Source organism: Gigantopelta aegis, chromosome 9 (genome assembly GCF_016097555.1).
Source record: "Gigantopelta aegis isolate Gae_Host chromosome 9, Gae_host_genome, whole genome shotgun sequence".
Lineage (NCBI taxonomy): Eukaryota > Metazoa > Mollusca > Gastropoda > Neomphalida > Peltospiridae > Gigantopelta > Gigantopelta aegis.
In genome coordinates, this window is record NC_054707.1 from 5,936,114 (window position 1) to 5,954,481 (window position 18,368).

An 18,368-nucleotide genomic window follows, 5' to 3' on the forward strand; every position below is an offset into this window, starting at 1 on the left:
TATGGACCAAACAGATATTATTGAGAGGGGAAACCCGCTGTCGACACTTCATGGGCTACTCTTTTCGATTAGCAGCAAGGGACCTTTTATATGCACCATCCCACAGACAGAGTAGTACATACCACGAGAAATAGCCCAATGGGGTCACGGACGGGAATCGATCCTAGATCGATCGCGCATCAGGCGAGCGCTGTACCACTGAGCTACGTCGCCTCCTGTGCAGCTTTGAAGGTTGAGAAAGATTCAACAAAGCCGATTGTTCGTGTGTGGCATTGTTCTTCTGTATAACCAGATGTTTCTTATTAACTGCAACAATGTTGTTGTTTTCTACACATTCGTGTAGTCACATATCACATACAGGTGAATAACATACCTGGCAGGTCACTCATGGTTACATCAGCAAGAACATGCACTTAACACAACTAAAACAACAGAAAAACTCGATAAGAATATGTGATAAGGATCTACCCTATAGCAAATCACTTTTAATTTAATAGAGCTTTAAAATTGTTCCATTCCCTAGTCATGTATGTGTCACTACACACGTCATCTGCCATTGAAATCCATGTTAAATTGCCCAACTTCAAATGAAGATTGTCAAAAGAACGGGTTCTCGTTGGCACTAACATCAAACACTATTGCGTTATATACCTTATATAAGCATTTATATTCACTCCAAACTTGAGAACATTTCCGTTTTCAAGTGTTTGCTATATAACCGCATCTGGCTGTAGTACCGGTCCGAACCATCTGTTCAAGTACCGAGTCACACCGACCGCCTCTTCCGCTATACATCCATGTCCCAAAAAGTCAATGTACAATAATTATTACAAAATAACATAGGCAAAATCCAGCCAAAAGGCTTACCATTAAACAAACTAATTGTTTTAATTCTTCCCAAGTGACTAGAAGTGAATATGTGAACCACAATATGTGTCACAATTAGGAACTATAGTGGATGAATGAACTTTGACACTGTGTAGTGAGACCTTGGTCCCCGCTTCCTTTGTTTTACAGATAGATAGATAGATAGATAGATAGATAGATAGATGGTACTCGTATGGTACTCCCGCGAATGTAATAATGTATCCACAAAGTGTTCTTTATAACAAACGTAAAATATGATTGTAATCATTTCACAATCGACGTTAATAACATTTTCAATGTATTATTATAGCCCATGCTATAAACATAACAGTGAGAGAATACGATATTTATGTAACCGTTTATTGTAGACCATATATACGCAGGCAGGTTTATGGCATAATGTCTTTAATACAACACCACGTATCACGTCTGAAGAATATATATATATATAATTTATTTATTTATTTATGTTTATTTATTTATTTAGAATAAGACCAACACACTTGAAGGTTATGTAGTTTCCTTCTTGTGAGCTTATATTAGAACCTGCGTTCAGTGTTCCACGTATGTTCCTACAGAACGCATATTTCACAACCACGAAAATACCTAAGGAGACGCTGGCAGGTTTATGGTATAATGTCTTTAACAAAACACCACATATCACCTCTGTGAAGAAAATAGTTCATGCTTGCCTGCACCCCAGCACCAGGTAAAGGTCATACAGATCATGTTTGAAAACCTGTTTGTCGGGACCACCCTCGAGTAAACACCCAACATGTGATATGTTTGATAATATACTCATAAACAACACCTGCCTAGTCATTAATTAAGAACACCTGCTTTAACACCGCATACTCATACAGACCTCTAGTATATGTAAAGTTAAAGTTTGTTTTGTTTAACGACACCACTAGAGCACATTGATTTATTAATCATCGGCTACTGGATGTCATTCATTTGGTAATTTTGACACATAGTCTTAGAGAGAAAACCCGCTATATGTTTTCCCATTAGTAGCAAGGGATCTTTTATATGCACCATTCCACCGACAGGACTGTACATACTACGGCCTTTGATATGCCAGTCGTGGTGCACTGGCTGGAACGAGAAATAGCCCAAATAGGCTCACTGACGGGATTGATCATAGACAGACCGCGCATTAGGCGAATACTTTATTCTGCCACCTGTATATATAACAACAACTTGTATACAAAGACCACATTCGAATAATTACCACTGTTCATAAATGCCACGTGCCTATAAAGATAACCTGCTTAAAGACAACCCGCTATTAAAGATGGCTTTTAGAATCTCTCTTCTGTTCCGAGGCCATATAACCGCAATTAAAATCTGTTGTGTCGTTAAATAAAACATTCCTCCCTTTTTCTCTCTTCAGTGGTCTTTATTGTCAGATCATTGGACTATTTCTCGTTCCAGCCAGTGCACCACGACTGGTATATCAAAGGCCGTAGTATGTGCTATCTTGTCTGTGGTATGGTGCATATAAAACATCTTTTTCTGCTAATCGAAAAGAGTAGCCCATAAAGTGGCGACAGCGGGTTTCCTCTCTCAATATATGTGTAGTCCTTAACCATATGTCCGACGCCATATAAACATAAATAAAATGCGTTGAGTGTGTCATTAAATAAAACATTTCCTTCCTTCCTTCCTTCCTTCTTTCTGTCAGGTCGATTATCAGTTTCTGATACAATCTTTCTTTTTCTTTTCGCTGGTTTTAGAAACGTAAAGATAGTAAGCAATGGTTTCCTCGAGATGGGTTTTTTGTTTTTTTAAATACTCTTTAAAATTAATTAAGGGTCAATCAACCTTGTGGTCATTCTTTGCTGAGTCATATTCTTCAAGCAAGTTTTGTCCACAGGGTCAAGCTTGTCTACATACTACAGAGAATATAAAATTTCAATAGAATATTAATAACTTAGGTTGTTTTTATTTCTCTTTTTTTTAATATTCTAAAATATTTTTTTCTATCAAGAAAGATATGTCAGTGTGAATGTGTTGTATGAAAGTGTGTATTAAAAATAATATCACAGAATCACTATATTTCATTTTTCGTTAAGGTCTACTACTATTTAATATATAAATACTGTCTAAATTCCAGGTTACTTAAACGTGTTATTAGTTTTTAAAAAAACACATCATTTCATCTGTCTCTGTTTTCCCTTGAATTGGGGCAGTTAATTTTAAACAGGATATTTGTGAATAATTAAAAGAAACCTATGAAAACTATCCAAAAGCGTATTAGGCTAGGATTCTCTACATTTTATGTACGGTTATATGGCGTCGAACATATGGTTATAAAGAGCACACAGATATTCATGGGCTACTCTTTTTTTTATTAACAGCAAGGACATTTTATATGCACCATCCCATACACAAGATAGCACATACCACGGCCTTTGATATACATTTTATTTACGGTTATATGGCGTCGAACATATGGTTATAAAGAGCACACAGATATTCATGGGCTACTCTTTTTTTTATTAACAGCAAGGACATTTTATATGCACCATCCCATACACAAGATAGCACATACCACGGCCTTTGATATACCAGTCGTGGTGCACTGGTTGGAGCGAGAAATAGCCCAATGGGCCCACTGACAGGGATCGATCCGAAACCGACAGCGCATTAAGCGAGCGCTTTACCACTGGGCTACGTCTCGCCCCTACAACGAAAGAAGCTAGGGGAATTTTTTATTATTATTTATTTTATTATTATTATTGTTAGTTTGTTTGGGTTTTTTTTTTTTGGGGGGGGGGGGGGGGTTGTTGTTGTTGTTGTTGTTGTTGTGTGGGTTTTTTTGTTGTTTTGTTTTTTTGTTGGTTTTGTTGGGGGGGTTGGGGGGGTGGGGGGCTGTTTTGGGTTGGATTTGTTGTTGTTGTTTTTTTGTGTTTTTTGGTGTGTTTTTTTTATTTCTTTTGTTTTTTGGGAGGGGGTATTTTTGCCTTCTTTTTCTTTTGAACTCTTGAAATTTTATACTGATGTTTATCATCATATTATTTTTGCATTTACCATAGTTTGACACCCAATAGCCGATGTAGTTTTCGTTAACCATACATTCTTTTCTATTCCATCCTATCCTATCCTATCCTATCCTATCCTATTCTATTCTTCTCTTTTTTTTTTCTTTTTTTTTTTTCTTCTCTTTTTTCTTTGTGTTTTCTGGATGTTGTTATTGTGTTTGTTTGTTTGTTTGTTTGTTTGGGGACTTTTTAAACCTACATTTAAAGAAAAATGCCCAAAATATTTACTGGCCTTGCCTTAACTAATTTTGTTGAGTATACAAATGACAGCACAGAAGTACATTGTTTAACGACACAAACAGATTTATTAATCATCGGCTACTAGATGTCAAATAAGGAGTTATTTGACATATGGTCTTAGAGAGGAAACCCGCTACATTTTGTTCCATTAGTAGCAAGGATTTTTTATATACACCATCCCACAGACAGGATAGTGCATACCACGGCCTTTGATATACCAGTCGTGGTGCACTGGCTAGAACGAGAAATAGCTTTGATCGCTTTGTGCAAACTGAAGATCGATCACAAAATTGAATCATTCCATTTCTAACTGTAGTGGAGGGTGCTAAAGAACCGGACATAACGTAGAAAATTAATTTAGTGGGTCGATTTAATGCCATTCAGAATTGCACAAAACTGATGACCTGACCACGGAAAGATGGGCGAGATCTAGCTCAGTCGGTAGAGTGCTCGCCTGAGGTGCTCTGGGTCGTTGGGTCGAAGCCACTCTGCAGACATATTATCTTATTGGGTTTTCCCGTTCGAACCAGTGCCTCACGGATGGTATATCAAAGGACTTGGTATGCGTTGTCTTGTCTGTAGGATAGCACTTACAAAAGACTCCTTGCTGATAATGGAACACATAGTGTGGGTTTCCTCTGAACATCTGTGGTACTTGTATTTATCGTCTTATTTGTGAAGAAGTACATATCAAAGACCACTTTCAGTTTCAGTAACCTTATATGTGGTACTGGTATATTTGTTCGTCGTTATCTGAAGTGAGATTTAGCTCAGTCGAACGTTTGCCTGAGGTGCGTGGGTCATAGGATCGAACCTCGCCGGGGTACCCTTTGGGTTTTCCTCATGTCAACCAGTGCCCCACGACTAGTATATCAAAGGACGTGATACGGGCTCTTCTGACTGTGGGGAAAGTGCATATAAAAGATCCCTTGCTGGTAATGGAAAACTATGTCTGGTTTCCTATGAAGAATACCAAATGTTTGACGATGAGTAATAAATTAATGTGTTGTTGTGGTGTCATTAAACACAACTAACTGTGGTGGGTATAGTCTGGTCATTGCTATGTGTGACATATATTGATATGCATTTAATGAAACCCATTACACCAGCAATGACGACGTTTTTACCGTAAAGTCTTAAGGGGTTTTTGGTATGCTCTTTTCCCCAACACATTATAATTAGTTGTAGAGAACAATTTGTAACATAAACTCATGATGCGTATTTTAAATTAAGACTTTGACAGTTGTAATCATTTTATTGTTCGCTAGAGGAACTAACTGGCTCGAAGCTAGTGTTATAGCATCTCTGCCAAAACAGCAATTAAAGCTGTCAAGATGATACACCGTTTTCTTACTTCAGACTAATGGTGCCCTGTTTTAAAGTATCTCCATTATCAGATGTTCAGATGGGAATTTGTTTTGCACGCTGTAAGTGTTTTGGCATCAAAACTCGTTTACTTCTTATAAACTTAAAGCACTATCGTCAAAGAGTTTTAATCTTTATATTTTCTCATCACTAAGTGTTAATTATAAAAATAGATGGGGTCAACTGTAGACACTAGAAACACCTTTCGTTTAGCAATCTATTCACTTCTGACTAAAGAGTGTATCCTCCCCTCCATGAACTTCTACCTTCTAACTGCTACTTTGTAATTGTATGACGTTTTGTTTAAAATAAAGCAAACGATAATGCCAGTGGGTTTTGTTTCCATGTAATAAACTCTTTTTTAAAATATCATTTTATAAATTGGAGATAAGATTTAACAAAACATTTATTATTAATTATAAGGGCAAATAGTTGTGTGGGAGGTGTTCTTGTGAAATCAAATGATACCATATTTTTCAAATGGTTTTATTTTGTGTTCGGACTTAAGAGTGTATACTACCAAATCAAATTCCATAGACGACAATAGTAACATTTGTGGCTAAAATTCCTACCCACAGTATATCAATCGACATAAACACCACGGATATAAAAACTGCCACCCCTCACCCTTAAAGTGAATCAGAAACAATTGGTGGTCAAGGTGCTCATTTCAGAGATAACGGGTAGCGTCTATACTCTATTTCCGCACAAAATTGTAGTACCTTTTTGACAGGTACCCTTTACATGTTTCAAGCACAAGGCTACTTGGCACAGTGGTACTAGATGAAATAAAATTGCATACATGTTTGCCTAGATGAAACCTTTTTTTTACAACCAACACACATTTATCACCAATCACATGATTTGTGTTAATTTCTCCATCAAAAGTTGGGTTCACCTTGAACTTTGACCCAGCCGGATGTTATTTGGTTTAGTACTACCTTAAGGGTGGCAAGTAATGGGTGAGTTTTAATGGCTCATTGGGTAGCCACAACACCAAAGTTTGTTCACGAGGCCGAGTGACTGATCTTTGCGTCTAACGTTAAGTGGATGAGATGTGATAATAGACGATGGTACTAGTCAAATTATTCACGAGCGCTCTGTCACCTGAACATCCAACTCGCTTATCTTTCAATAACTACTAACACTAACTAATGTCCGCCTGTTTTGGACAGATAGCCCAGATAAAGGTAGACGTTTTTTAGATGTAATGAAAGGAAAATATTTAAAGTATTCTCTACAGAAAACGTTCGATTATTGAATATTTTGTAAAGCAAAATAAGCCATACATTTTGGTTATTTATGTCATTTGTTTAGCCGAGTAAGCTCTGTGGCAATTAAAATGTTACACAACAGATACATATTAATTTTATCTTAATTTTCGTGCTTATATCAAATTAAGGTTCAAGCATACTGTCCTAGGCACACACTTCAGCTTTCTTGGTTGTCTTTTTAAGCGATGAGTTAATGATTAAGGTTAATGAAAAACATGAAGGAAATCGCTTATGTTTAGACCCCGACTTCTGCTGTACACCCCGTCAAACATATGTTTAAGTTCTGCATTTAGAAAATTCCACTGATTCTTCTAATTTGTCGACCCTAACGTCACGTACTAGATGTATTGTGTAACTCGTCTGTCTTAAAATATATCCAGGAGTAATAAATATCCTGTTACATGTCTGCTAAGGCCCAAAAGCATCTTTGATCTTTTTGTACTGAAGATCTGAAAGCGTTCAAACCCCAGGGATGTTTTAGCAATCTAACATTTTGTTTATACCAGGAATATAAGTACTGTGTTAAAAGAACTGAAAAAAGAAAGAAAAAGAAAGTTTGCTGGTATCACCCACAGCACATTGTCAGTTAGAAAGTTAAAGTTAAAGTTTGTTTTGTTTAACGACACCACTAGAGCACATTGAATAATTAATCATCGACTATTGCATGTCAAACATTTGGTACTACTGATACGTAGGCCTAGTCATCAGAAGAAGCCCGCTACATGTTTTCCATTAGCAGCAAGGGATCTTTTATATGCACTTTCCCACAGGCAGGAGAGCACATACCACGGCCTTTGACCAGTTGTGGTGCACTGGTTGGAACGAGAGAGAAAAAAACTCCTGCGACGCAAACACCTCAGGCGAGCACTCAACCGACTGAGCTAAACCCCGCCCCTGAGTGTGATATAGTTTGCTTCATACTCATATACCATATATATATATACACAGGTTTTCGTAGAGCGCTCATCTACAGTGCTTGGATCATAGGATCGAACCGTATCAGAGGATCACCCTTGTTTAACCCAACCAGTGCCCCATAAGTGCTATATCATAGGTCGTGGTGACCGGTCTCTGTGGTGTCGTGTTTAAGCCATCGGGCATAAGGCTGGTAGGTACACGGTTCGTAGCCCGGTAACGGCTCCCACCCAGAGCGAGTTTTAAACTCAATAGGTAGGTGTAAGACCACAACACTCTCTTCTCTCTAACTAACCACTAACAACTACTACTAATCCACTGTCCTGGACAGACTGTCCAGATAGCTGAGGTGTGTGCCCAGGACAGCGAGCTTGAACCTTAATTGGATATATCCACAAAACTAAGTTGAAATGAAATAAATAGGTCGTGGTATATGCTGTCCTGTCTTTAAGAAAATGCTTATACAAAATCATTTTCTGCTAATGGAAAAATGTAGCGGGCTTCCACTGAAGATTACGTCTCAGAATTACCAAATGTTTCACATCCAATAGCTGATTTATTAATTAACCGATGTGCTCTATTGGTGTCGTTAAACAAAACCAACTTTTAGAATGTTTTATTACAACACATTGCATTCCTTTCCATTCCAGTCTGAACATATATAGTATAATGATAATATCTTACTACGGCTCAAGTACGTCAAGCGTGAAACTGAACGCATTCTTCTGGAATATCGACGAAAGGTATTTTTCGTCAGGGTGTATATATTTGCCACACCACTAAACTAGTGAACAAGATGTTGGCAGCTATATGATAATGTATTTAACAAAGTTGGTGGCGGTGTATCTTTATATTTCCCTTTGTTACGTTCCAACGAGCTAACCTGTGCCGGTGTAGCATTTAATTTGCACTCCCCAGTAATTATTATACGTATAATTTGCACTCCCCCAGTTATTATTATACGTATATTACGCACTCCCTATTAATAAAGTAAAGTTTGTTGTATTTAACGACATCACTATCTACCCCCACCCATTGGCGTAGGAAGCGGGGGGCAAGGGGGCATGTGCCCCACACACACACTTTTCAGATATTTTGCTTTATATTTGCATTATAATAGTGTAAAAGTGTGTAAATATAAACGTGTGCCCCCCCCCCCCCCCCACACACACACACACACGCACACTTTTTAGCACCTTCCTACGCAACTGCCACCCATGACACCTCTTTCATATGTTCCTGTCGCCCCATAACATGACTTATGGTTGCTCCACCTCCAAGGCGAGTACCCTCACCACACACCCACACCCTCCCTTAATGAAAAATCATAGCTACGTCAGTAGTAAATTTTCAGAAGATATCTGCTTATCTGAAGACCTGGCGTGGCATACAATTTCCGGAATGTTTCTCTTCGACTTCTTTTAATTCTCATTCATGTTACTTCGCCGAGAAAAGGTCAACACATTCACACCAGATGGCGCTATAACGCTGCTTGCTAAACAGAACGTAGGTCAAACGTAACAACACAGATATAAAGAAATATAAATACATGCACCTCTATTTACGAGTGCTGTGCATCCCTTGCTGCATTCTATTTGATATAATTACATCCTCGCAGGTTGCAGCGATCTGATGGATTATTTAATGCCAAATGCTGATAATGTTTGCGCCAGCATAGATCATATCTATTTAACAGGCCGCTGGAAAGTCTAAAAATATAGTTATATAGTTACCATGCACGTTATAAACGATCTTTAATCGCACCTGCATCTAATGTCATGAAGATTTTTTTTTAATTTACATGATAGTGGGGGTTTTATTGTACATAACTGTATTATATTACATGATATGTGTGTTCGTTTGTGTTTGTGGGTGGGTGGGTGTGTATGTGGGTGTATTTGTATGCATGTATATGTATAATGAATAGCTTATGTATTTCTATGGGGTTTTATTTTGTATATGATGATGTACGCAAGGTGAGGCATTAATAAATTGTCTGTATGTATGTATGTATGTATGTGTGTCTGTCTGTCGGTCTGTCTATTAGTCTAAGCTTTTTTTTTTAGAATTTAGAACTTGATGGTAAATACATCTTTGGTATGATTGTTTTTAATGCTATCAATCTCAAGATTTGACACAGCTCTATCGAGATAGCTCCAATCACACATTCGCCTTTCTGTTGTATTCTAAAGTATTTGTGAAACCTTCCAAAACATGGCACGGTTATTTTTTACTTATTTTTTACCGCATGCAGGTTTTTAGTGGCGGGGGGGAGGGGGGTTCGTGTTTTGTTTTTTTTGTTTGTTTTTTTCTCAACGAAATTTCAGAAGACATTTTTTATTATTTTCTAGTACTAATTGGTAGACTTTTTAGCCTTCTTCGTTGGTGCAGACTTTTTATTCCATAACAGATATGCGATTATGTCTTAACGTAGATCACCGTTATCAAGGCGCAAGAGAACTACTGACAGCTGAACTATAAACGATTTTGTTTACAATGCAGTTGCAGTGTTTTGCAAAGATGCTGAAATCTTAAAACCCGATAATGCAACTTTAATATCTATATAAAGCGTACTTGCTATTCGGTTATTTTGAAGACTGCTACCCCACAGACAAATGTAAACACACGTTTTCTGTTTCCGGTACTCTAGAGTAGTCGAGGTGAAACACAGATCATGGGATTACCAAATGTTAGAATTTTACTTCTGACATGTACCTTTACTTAGTGACACCAATTAGGTAACAGCCCAGACACAGTTATAAATACAGCCTAAATACGCGTTTAGTAACAGCCCAGACACAGTTATAAATACAACCTAAATACGCGTTTAGTAACAGCCCAGACACAGTTATAAATACAGCCTAAATACGCGTTTAGTAACAGCCCAGACACAGTTATAAATACAGCCTAAATACGCGTTTAGTAACAGCCCAGACACAGTTTAAATACAACCTAAATACGCGTTTAGTAACAGCCCAGACACAGTTATAAATACAGCCTAAATACGCGTTTAGTAACAGCCCAGACACAGTTATAAATACAGCCTAAATACGCGTTTAGTAACAGCCCAGACACAGTTATAAATACAGCCTAAATACGCGTTTAGTAACAGCCCAGACACAGTTATAAATACAGCCTAAATACGCGTTTAGTTACAGCCCAGACACAGTTATAAATACAGCCTAAATACGCGTTTAGTAACAGCCCAGACACAGTTATAAATACAGCCTAAATACGCGTTTAGTAACAGCCCAGACACAGTTATAAATACGCCTAAATACGCGTTTAGTAACAGCCCAGACACAGTTATAAATACAGCCTAAATACGCGTTTAGTAACAGCCCAGACACAGTTATAAATACAGCCTAAATACGCGTTTAGTAACAGCCCAGACACAGTTATAAATACAGTCTAAATACGCGTTTATTAACAGGGACCTAACTCACAAATCTCTATTTGGCAGCATCGTCTTTGCAAGTCTTTTTGCAAAGTTGCGAGTGTTTAGTGAATTAGGCCTCAGATCTGTGGATTTAGGTGGACCTTTAAATGACTTGAGTTCAGCCAGACCGAGCAGACAAATGTCCGCTAGACTGGTTTATGCGCTTCACGGTGAACCAAATGGCCACGTTGGGAACCAATCAAATAGTTCATGAACGTTCGCGAACAGTTGCCAGTGGCTAGACGTGTCTGGACCTTCAGTGGATATTGGCACGCAGATCTAGAGTTCCTCTTCCTGTTTAGATGAACACAACAGACTCAAGTTTTGGCGGATGTTAGTTCTGGCGCAGGATATACGCAACTTTCGCGAACAATGATTCGTGGATTCATGTATATTTATAGGGCTCCGTGAGGTGGAGATAAGTGGTTATGCCTGTTCCGCTGCTATATGTTTGAGGAATTAAAAAATATATCAAAACAAAACAAATACACCAAACAAAAACAAACTGGGAAAACAACCCATCGATAGTTCAGTCATATATATATATATATATATATATATAATAAACATTAATTTTCGATTCAGACATTCCCATATGCATCTACTGCGTATAAAAAACCGTTAAAGTTTGTTTTGTTCCACGACACCACTAGAGCACATTGATGAATTGGCTACTGTATGTCAAACATTTAGTAATTTTGACAGAGTCTTAGAGAGGAAGGAAGGAAATGTTTTATATGGCGTCCGACATTAGGTTAAAGGGACATTCCTGAGTTTGCTGCATTGTAAGATGTTTCCGACTAATAACATATTTCTACGATTAAACTTACATATTAAATATATTTTCTTGTTTAGAATATCAGTGTCTGTATATTCAATGTGTTTCTGGTCGTCTTAATATTTGTAAGAAGCCCAAACTGGACTTTGTCTTCAAATAATTTCGTACGTACGAAAAAATCTTTTTTTAGGAAATAAAATAAAATTTAACCTACGGTAGTAAAAATATTAGAATGATCAGAAACACGTTTAATATACATCCACTAATAGTAATAGTTTATGCAGAAAAATATATTTGATATGTAATTGCAGTCGTCAAAGAGTCTCTTTAAAACTGCAGCAAACTCAGGAATGTCCCTTTAAGGACCACACAGATACTTTTTTTCGATTAGCAGCAAGGAATCTTTTATATGCACCATCCCATAGACAGGATAGAACATACCACGGCCTTTAATGTACCAGTCGTGGTGCACTGACGGGGATCGATCTCAAACCGACCGCGCATCAAGCGAGCGCTTTACCACTGGGCTACGTCTCGCCCCTTCTTAGAGAGGAAACCCGCTACCTTTTCCCATTAGAAGCAAGGAATATTTTATATATACACCATCCGGGATCCTACAGACAGGATAATACATACCACGGCCTTTGATATACCAGTCGTGGTGAAGGAGAAATAACCAAATGGCCTAACGAAGGGGATCGATCCTAGTCCGACTGCACATCACACGAGCACTTTACCACTGGGCTAAGTCCCGCCCTGCGTATAATAAATTCACATCCTAATAACACATGTACGCGTCTTTGATGAGCCTATTCTGAAAATAGCTCACACCGTGCAGAACAAGAACAACTCAAAACACGGGTGTGTCAAACAATGAGCACATCTGCAAGCTGAAACTTAAAGTTACTTTACAAAGAAAAAACCTTTACGAAAGCCAAGACCAAACGATCGATCCATTTGTCCGTTTGATTTATTAGTAATGAAAAACAGTTTGCTTTGCTTAACTACACCACTAGAGCAGAGATGTATTAATCATTGACTATTAAATGTTAAACATTTGATGATTGTGACATATAGTCTTAGACAGGAAACCTGATACATGTTTTCCATTTGTAGTAAAGGATCGTTTACATGCACCATCCCACAGACAGGACAGCATATACCACAACCTTTGATATACCAGTCGCGGTGCATCGGCTGGAATGAAAAATAGCCCAAATGGCCCAACGACGGGGATTAATCCTAGACTAACCGTGCATCAGACGAGCGCTTTACCACTGGGCTACGTCTCGCCCCTATTAGTAATGAATTTCAGGTAAATACAGGCCCGTAGTGGCCTGGGGGAGGGGGTTATGCTTGTGCCTGTCTTATTGTCTTATACTACACATAAACCAAACACAAGTGTACTTGTAACCCTACCCCTCCTTATTTAACATATCATTCCGACGGGTCTGAAATATCTAAAGGGCAGTTTAAAATGAAAATGTTTTTAGTGTATGGCAAGACATTACTTCAGTACGGCACGAGTGTAAGATACGATCTGGCCTGGTGCTTAAAAAACTTTTAGAGTCTAGACTCGAGACTCTAATACTATAGAGTCTGAGACGTGAACGTCATGGCAACGCCATACAAATTGTATGCCTGTGACGTCATTAGAGATTGAGTCTGGACTCTAAAAGTTTTATAAGCACGCGCTCCATCTATTATCTTTTCATTAGATTGTTAGGTCCGCCGTTTTTCTATTCTTTCGTTCCTTCATCCTTTCATCTGTTCGTTAAAAGACATATATGGATTATTTGTCTTCCGCCAGTCCTCCCTTCATTCATGATTCTGTTATTGTAAATGTGAACACACAACAGTTTCCGGGCCACAAACTAATATAAATAACGGATTTCTGTTCTGTGTATCCGGCACATTTAGTACAGTCCAGAGAAACACTGATCAATGGCCAGATTACCAAATGTTATTTTATTGCGATAGAACAGTTTCCGGCGTCAATAAATGAACCGTTTAGTCTGCCTCTAAATGTAACCTACACGACATACCACGCGCGTTTATTATGGAGTGGTCGGCAGCACATATTAACATGCGCGCACACCCACGAATATATATATACGAATACACATACACTTACACAATACACATAAATAAATACACACATTAACATATACCTACATATATACACACACACACACACATATATATAATGTGTTTTGAATTACGTTTCTAATTAAATAAATTGCAATATTCATTTTAATCCTGTTTCGCCTTTACCAATTTAGCACAGATTAGAGGTTGTATTTTTCTATAACATTCGCCCATTCCCCAATCCACATACACAAAACCATATATTCCCAACCTCACAGCAATTTACGATGTTTGACTCAAGCATAATATATGTACGTCTATTTTCTTTTTTAACACTTTAAACAAGCACCTCAATCAACTATTAAAGTTTGTTATGTATAGCAAAATTTTGGATGCGACTATTTTAAAATAATATATGATATCGCAATTTTAGTTATAGTCTGGTTTGGTTTTTCGGTTTTTTATATTATTATTATTATAGTTTGTTGTTGTTGTTTTTTGTTTCTTTTATGTTTGTTTTGTTTTATTTGTTTATTTGTTGTTGTTTGGTTTTTCGTGGGAAGGGGATTCTTTGGTCGTTGTTTTATTAATGTACTTTTGTTGTCATATTATTATTACATTAATAGTATTATCAGTCGTGAATCTATGATTTTTCTAGTGGGTGGTGTAAAAACTTGGTAAATTTTGGTAAACTTAATACCCTGAATTCACGGCAAAAATGTAGTTGACGACATATATATATATACATGTATATATATTTCCTTCTAAATCTGCGCCTGGTTATTGCTATAATATTGTATGTCACGTTCTTGTTGTTATGTATTGTAATCACTACTATTTAAAAATAAAATACCTGTCTTTCCAAGTTATGTATTGTAATTACAATTATTGTTATTTTTTAATTACCTGTCTTTCCAACTTATATATTGTAATCACAATTATTGTTATTTTTAATTACCTGTCTTTCCAACACCGGCACATCCGACAACGACGATCTTTGATTCCTCCTCATAGCTCGAACATTCACTATCTGACCTTAACCTTTCTCGTCCCGACCTCCCCGACCCACACCACAACGTCATCACGTTTCAACGACGACGTCAACAACAACAACAATACAACGACAGTTCGACTACATCCACGACGTTGTCGCCTTGGAGCCGTAGATGCTGTTAGTCACAGTGAGATAATATACGCATGTAATGCGCAGGGAGTTGAAAATCCACTGAGAATCCACCGAAAATCCAACATATGTACACATCCAGAGACTTCTCAAATCCATCACACAAAAAAATAAATCACCCCACCGAGTTTACAGGTCTAACGTGACATGGTGCTATCTTCGAATGCATTCTGTTTTTGTTGGATTTTTTGCCGCAATATATTCTGCAATAATGTATTTTCGCTTAGATGCAATTCCAATATAGTCATTCTTCTAGATCATTTGTGGAAATTTATCACCGCATCTTCCTCTTAAAAAACATATATATATTCATCCACATCACAAACATGAAAGTATTGTATTCATTTGCGATGATTTGTTGCTTAAATCAGCAATGCTATAAATAGCTTCACCGCCAGGTTCTATATTCCACGTGAAGGGTGATGCCTCTTTGGCAGTTCTTTACGTTAGAGAACACGCCAGTTCCACCAGTCTCCGCGATTACAGGTGCGAATGACTTTAAGACAACACGGGAACGCTTTCAGAGCCCTTCACATGCCTCGGGTTTGGTAGTACTCCCCGCCTGGTACAAACAGCATGGATACTGATTGGAAACGAAAGGAATGTTTGGTTTTAATAACACTTAGGCATACAGCAAAACAGCAAAGAAGCGTAGTATATATATACATGTATAAATATATATAAACTTCGATATACATTTTTTTTTCATTATAAAATGAATTATCTAAATAGACTGTCAAATGTTCACTAGAGATTAATATTTTCGATAGATATAAAAACTAATTGGATTCAAACTGAATAAATTACATTTTTAAAAAAATCATTTGTTTGTAAGTATATTTAAAGTACGGCTATATGTCGTAACATATGGCTATGAGGTGTCTAACGTATGGTAATTACGACATTTCTTCTCGAGAGTGAGATACGAAACACACAGCCTCCACAAAAGACGATTTCATAAAATACCATTTTTGTTTTGATATACCAGGTTCGAACAGTGGCTGGGATAGATAGGTTTACAGAGTCCGGTTTTGTATATATAACAGTGAACTACAATGTACATTTGTCCTGCCTGTATCACTGAGACAAATCACTATATTCGTTAATGTGTACAGTCCCCAGTACTTTCTATTCTTCATACACCTTTCCGGGGCGGGGCGGGGTGTCGCTCAGTAGGAAAGCGCTTGCCTGAGGTGCGAAGGGTCGTAGGATCGACCCGGATGTATTTCCCCGCCCCCACCAGTACACCTCGACTGGTACATCAAAGGCTGTGGTATGTACTGTCCTGTATATGGAAAGTATATAAATATAAAAGATCTTGATGCTTTTCGGTAGAACTAACTTGTGTGCCGATAGTGGGTTTCTTCTCTCTGTATCTCTATCTCCGCTCTCTCTCTCTCTCTCTCTCTCTCTCTCTCTCTCTCTCTCTCTCTCTCTCTCTCTCTCTCTCTCTCTCTCTCTCTCCTTCTCTCTCTCTCGCGATCTTTCTTCAAGGTGTCGAAAAAAACAATATTTTAGAGACCAAATAGCCGTGTGCTGAGGTGTCGTTAAACATATTTTCCTTTTCTTTCTATTTTCTTCAACTCAATTTTACTTCAAACAAGCCATATCTTGTTTTATTATTAATATATTATATCTTACCTGAGTTTTTACTTGCGGAAGAAACTGCAGAACTCTTAGCATCCTCGACTATCTTTTTCCTGTGACTCATAGCTAGTCTTTCCTTCCCTTCGCCCATTGCACAATACAATACACGGCTATCCAGTTACATCGTAAATGTTTTCACTCCTCGCTAAAATTATAACCCGTACTTCCCGCTTGACGTATTCACCACAATGCTTGTGATAAATATATACACATGTTGTAACGGTCACAGATATTTGTTCTTGTTTGACATTTCGCGGCTAAACGTTGATGTGTGTATTTGTTGGTGTATAACGTAATATATTATGTACACAGTTCAGTCTATAACTCTTGAGTCCACAAATTCCTTTTATAGATATCTTTAAATACAAAAAAAATATATCACTGCAGTTTATGAAATTTTCAAGATTGAAAAGGGTGACAACAAAAAAATCCGCACTTTAAAATAGTTCATAATCATCATTAAAAAATGACAATGTGTAAGTCAGATTCAAGAAAACTGTGTTTCAGGCCATCTATATTTTTTTTAATTGCAATAGGGAGCATGACCTTGGACACAATCCTCTCTCTCTCTCTCTCTCTCTCTCTCTCTCTCTCTCTCTCTCTCTCTCTCTCTCTCTCTCTCTCTCTCTCTCTCTCTTTAAAAACAATGTGCGAATTCACTCATTCGTATATTAATTTCCTCTTGAAGGAGCTTCACTGTTATTTTATAGTATTGTATACTAATGTAATAGTTATAAACTGCAAACAAAATTAACTTGATAATTTGTGACAGAATCGCATTACGCACTATATGAGCGAATCTGTTCATATGTAACTGTGTAAAACGGTTCTGTGGTTCATACGGCCTGAGTGTAATAAATTCTTGTCTTGTTTTGTCTTGTCTACATGACCGTCAACAATTATGATGTTCACTCAATTGAAAGTCGCTTTGAAACATAAACAAATAACTTGGCAACAGATGTAAGTTTATTACCGGTAAAATGCACACATGGATACATTTATTTACAAAATGTATTATCACAAAAACATATGCTATTATAAGCAGCGTAAAATATATAAGCACTTTGTTAATTCTAAATGGCAAACAAAATAGTATAATATATTAAAGGAGCTCAATCACGGATTTAGTGGGCCTTGTTTCTCTAAATATGCATTATAAATGGAAATTACATTCATTTGGAATACCAAACCTAGTTACTGTATGATCCAAAACATTTTAATTGAACTACGATCGAGGGAATTCCACGACACGCTTCATTTTTAAAATTTGGAAGTCTTCTTGTAAAAAGTCATAAAAATACGGAAAAACAGACTCGTAGTGATGAGGCTATATATGTTACAGTAAAAATGTCTATAATCAGTCAATATGTATATTGACTGAAAATTTCAGTCAATATACATATTGACTGAAAAATTAGCCTGATTTATAGACAGATTGACTGACTGCTTAATTAAAGAAAACGAGAGTCGTGTTGAGGTTTACTTAGTATTTTATTGACAGATCATATGAACATATCCTATATTG

At 37.2% G+C, this 18,368-nt stretch overlaps 1 protein-coding gene across 2 annotated transcripts in view; it reads right to left on the minus strand.

Moving 5' to 3' along the window:
- The window catches only part of LOC121381407 (ras-related protein Rap-1-like), a 46,322-nt gene extending 29,272 nt beyond the window's left edge, over positions 1–17,050 (minus strand). The window contains exons 1-2 of one of the 2 annotated variants that reach the window (XM_041510709.1): positions 16,838–16,971; positions 14,972–15,779 (exon numbers count right to left, since the gene is read on the minus strand). In XM_041510709.1, coding sequence (XP_041366643.1) covers positions 14,972–15,095 — 124 coding nt within the window. In that variant the 5' untranslated portion in view covers positions 15,096–15,779; positions 16,838–16,971. Of the gene's footprint in view, positions 1–14,971; positions 15,780–16,837 lie in introns of both variants that reach the window. The other variant, XM_041510710.1, reaches the window with a different exon arrangement.
- Positions 17,051–18,368: the final 1,318 nt, after the last annotated feature.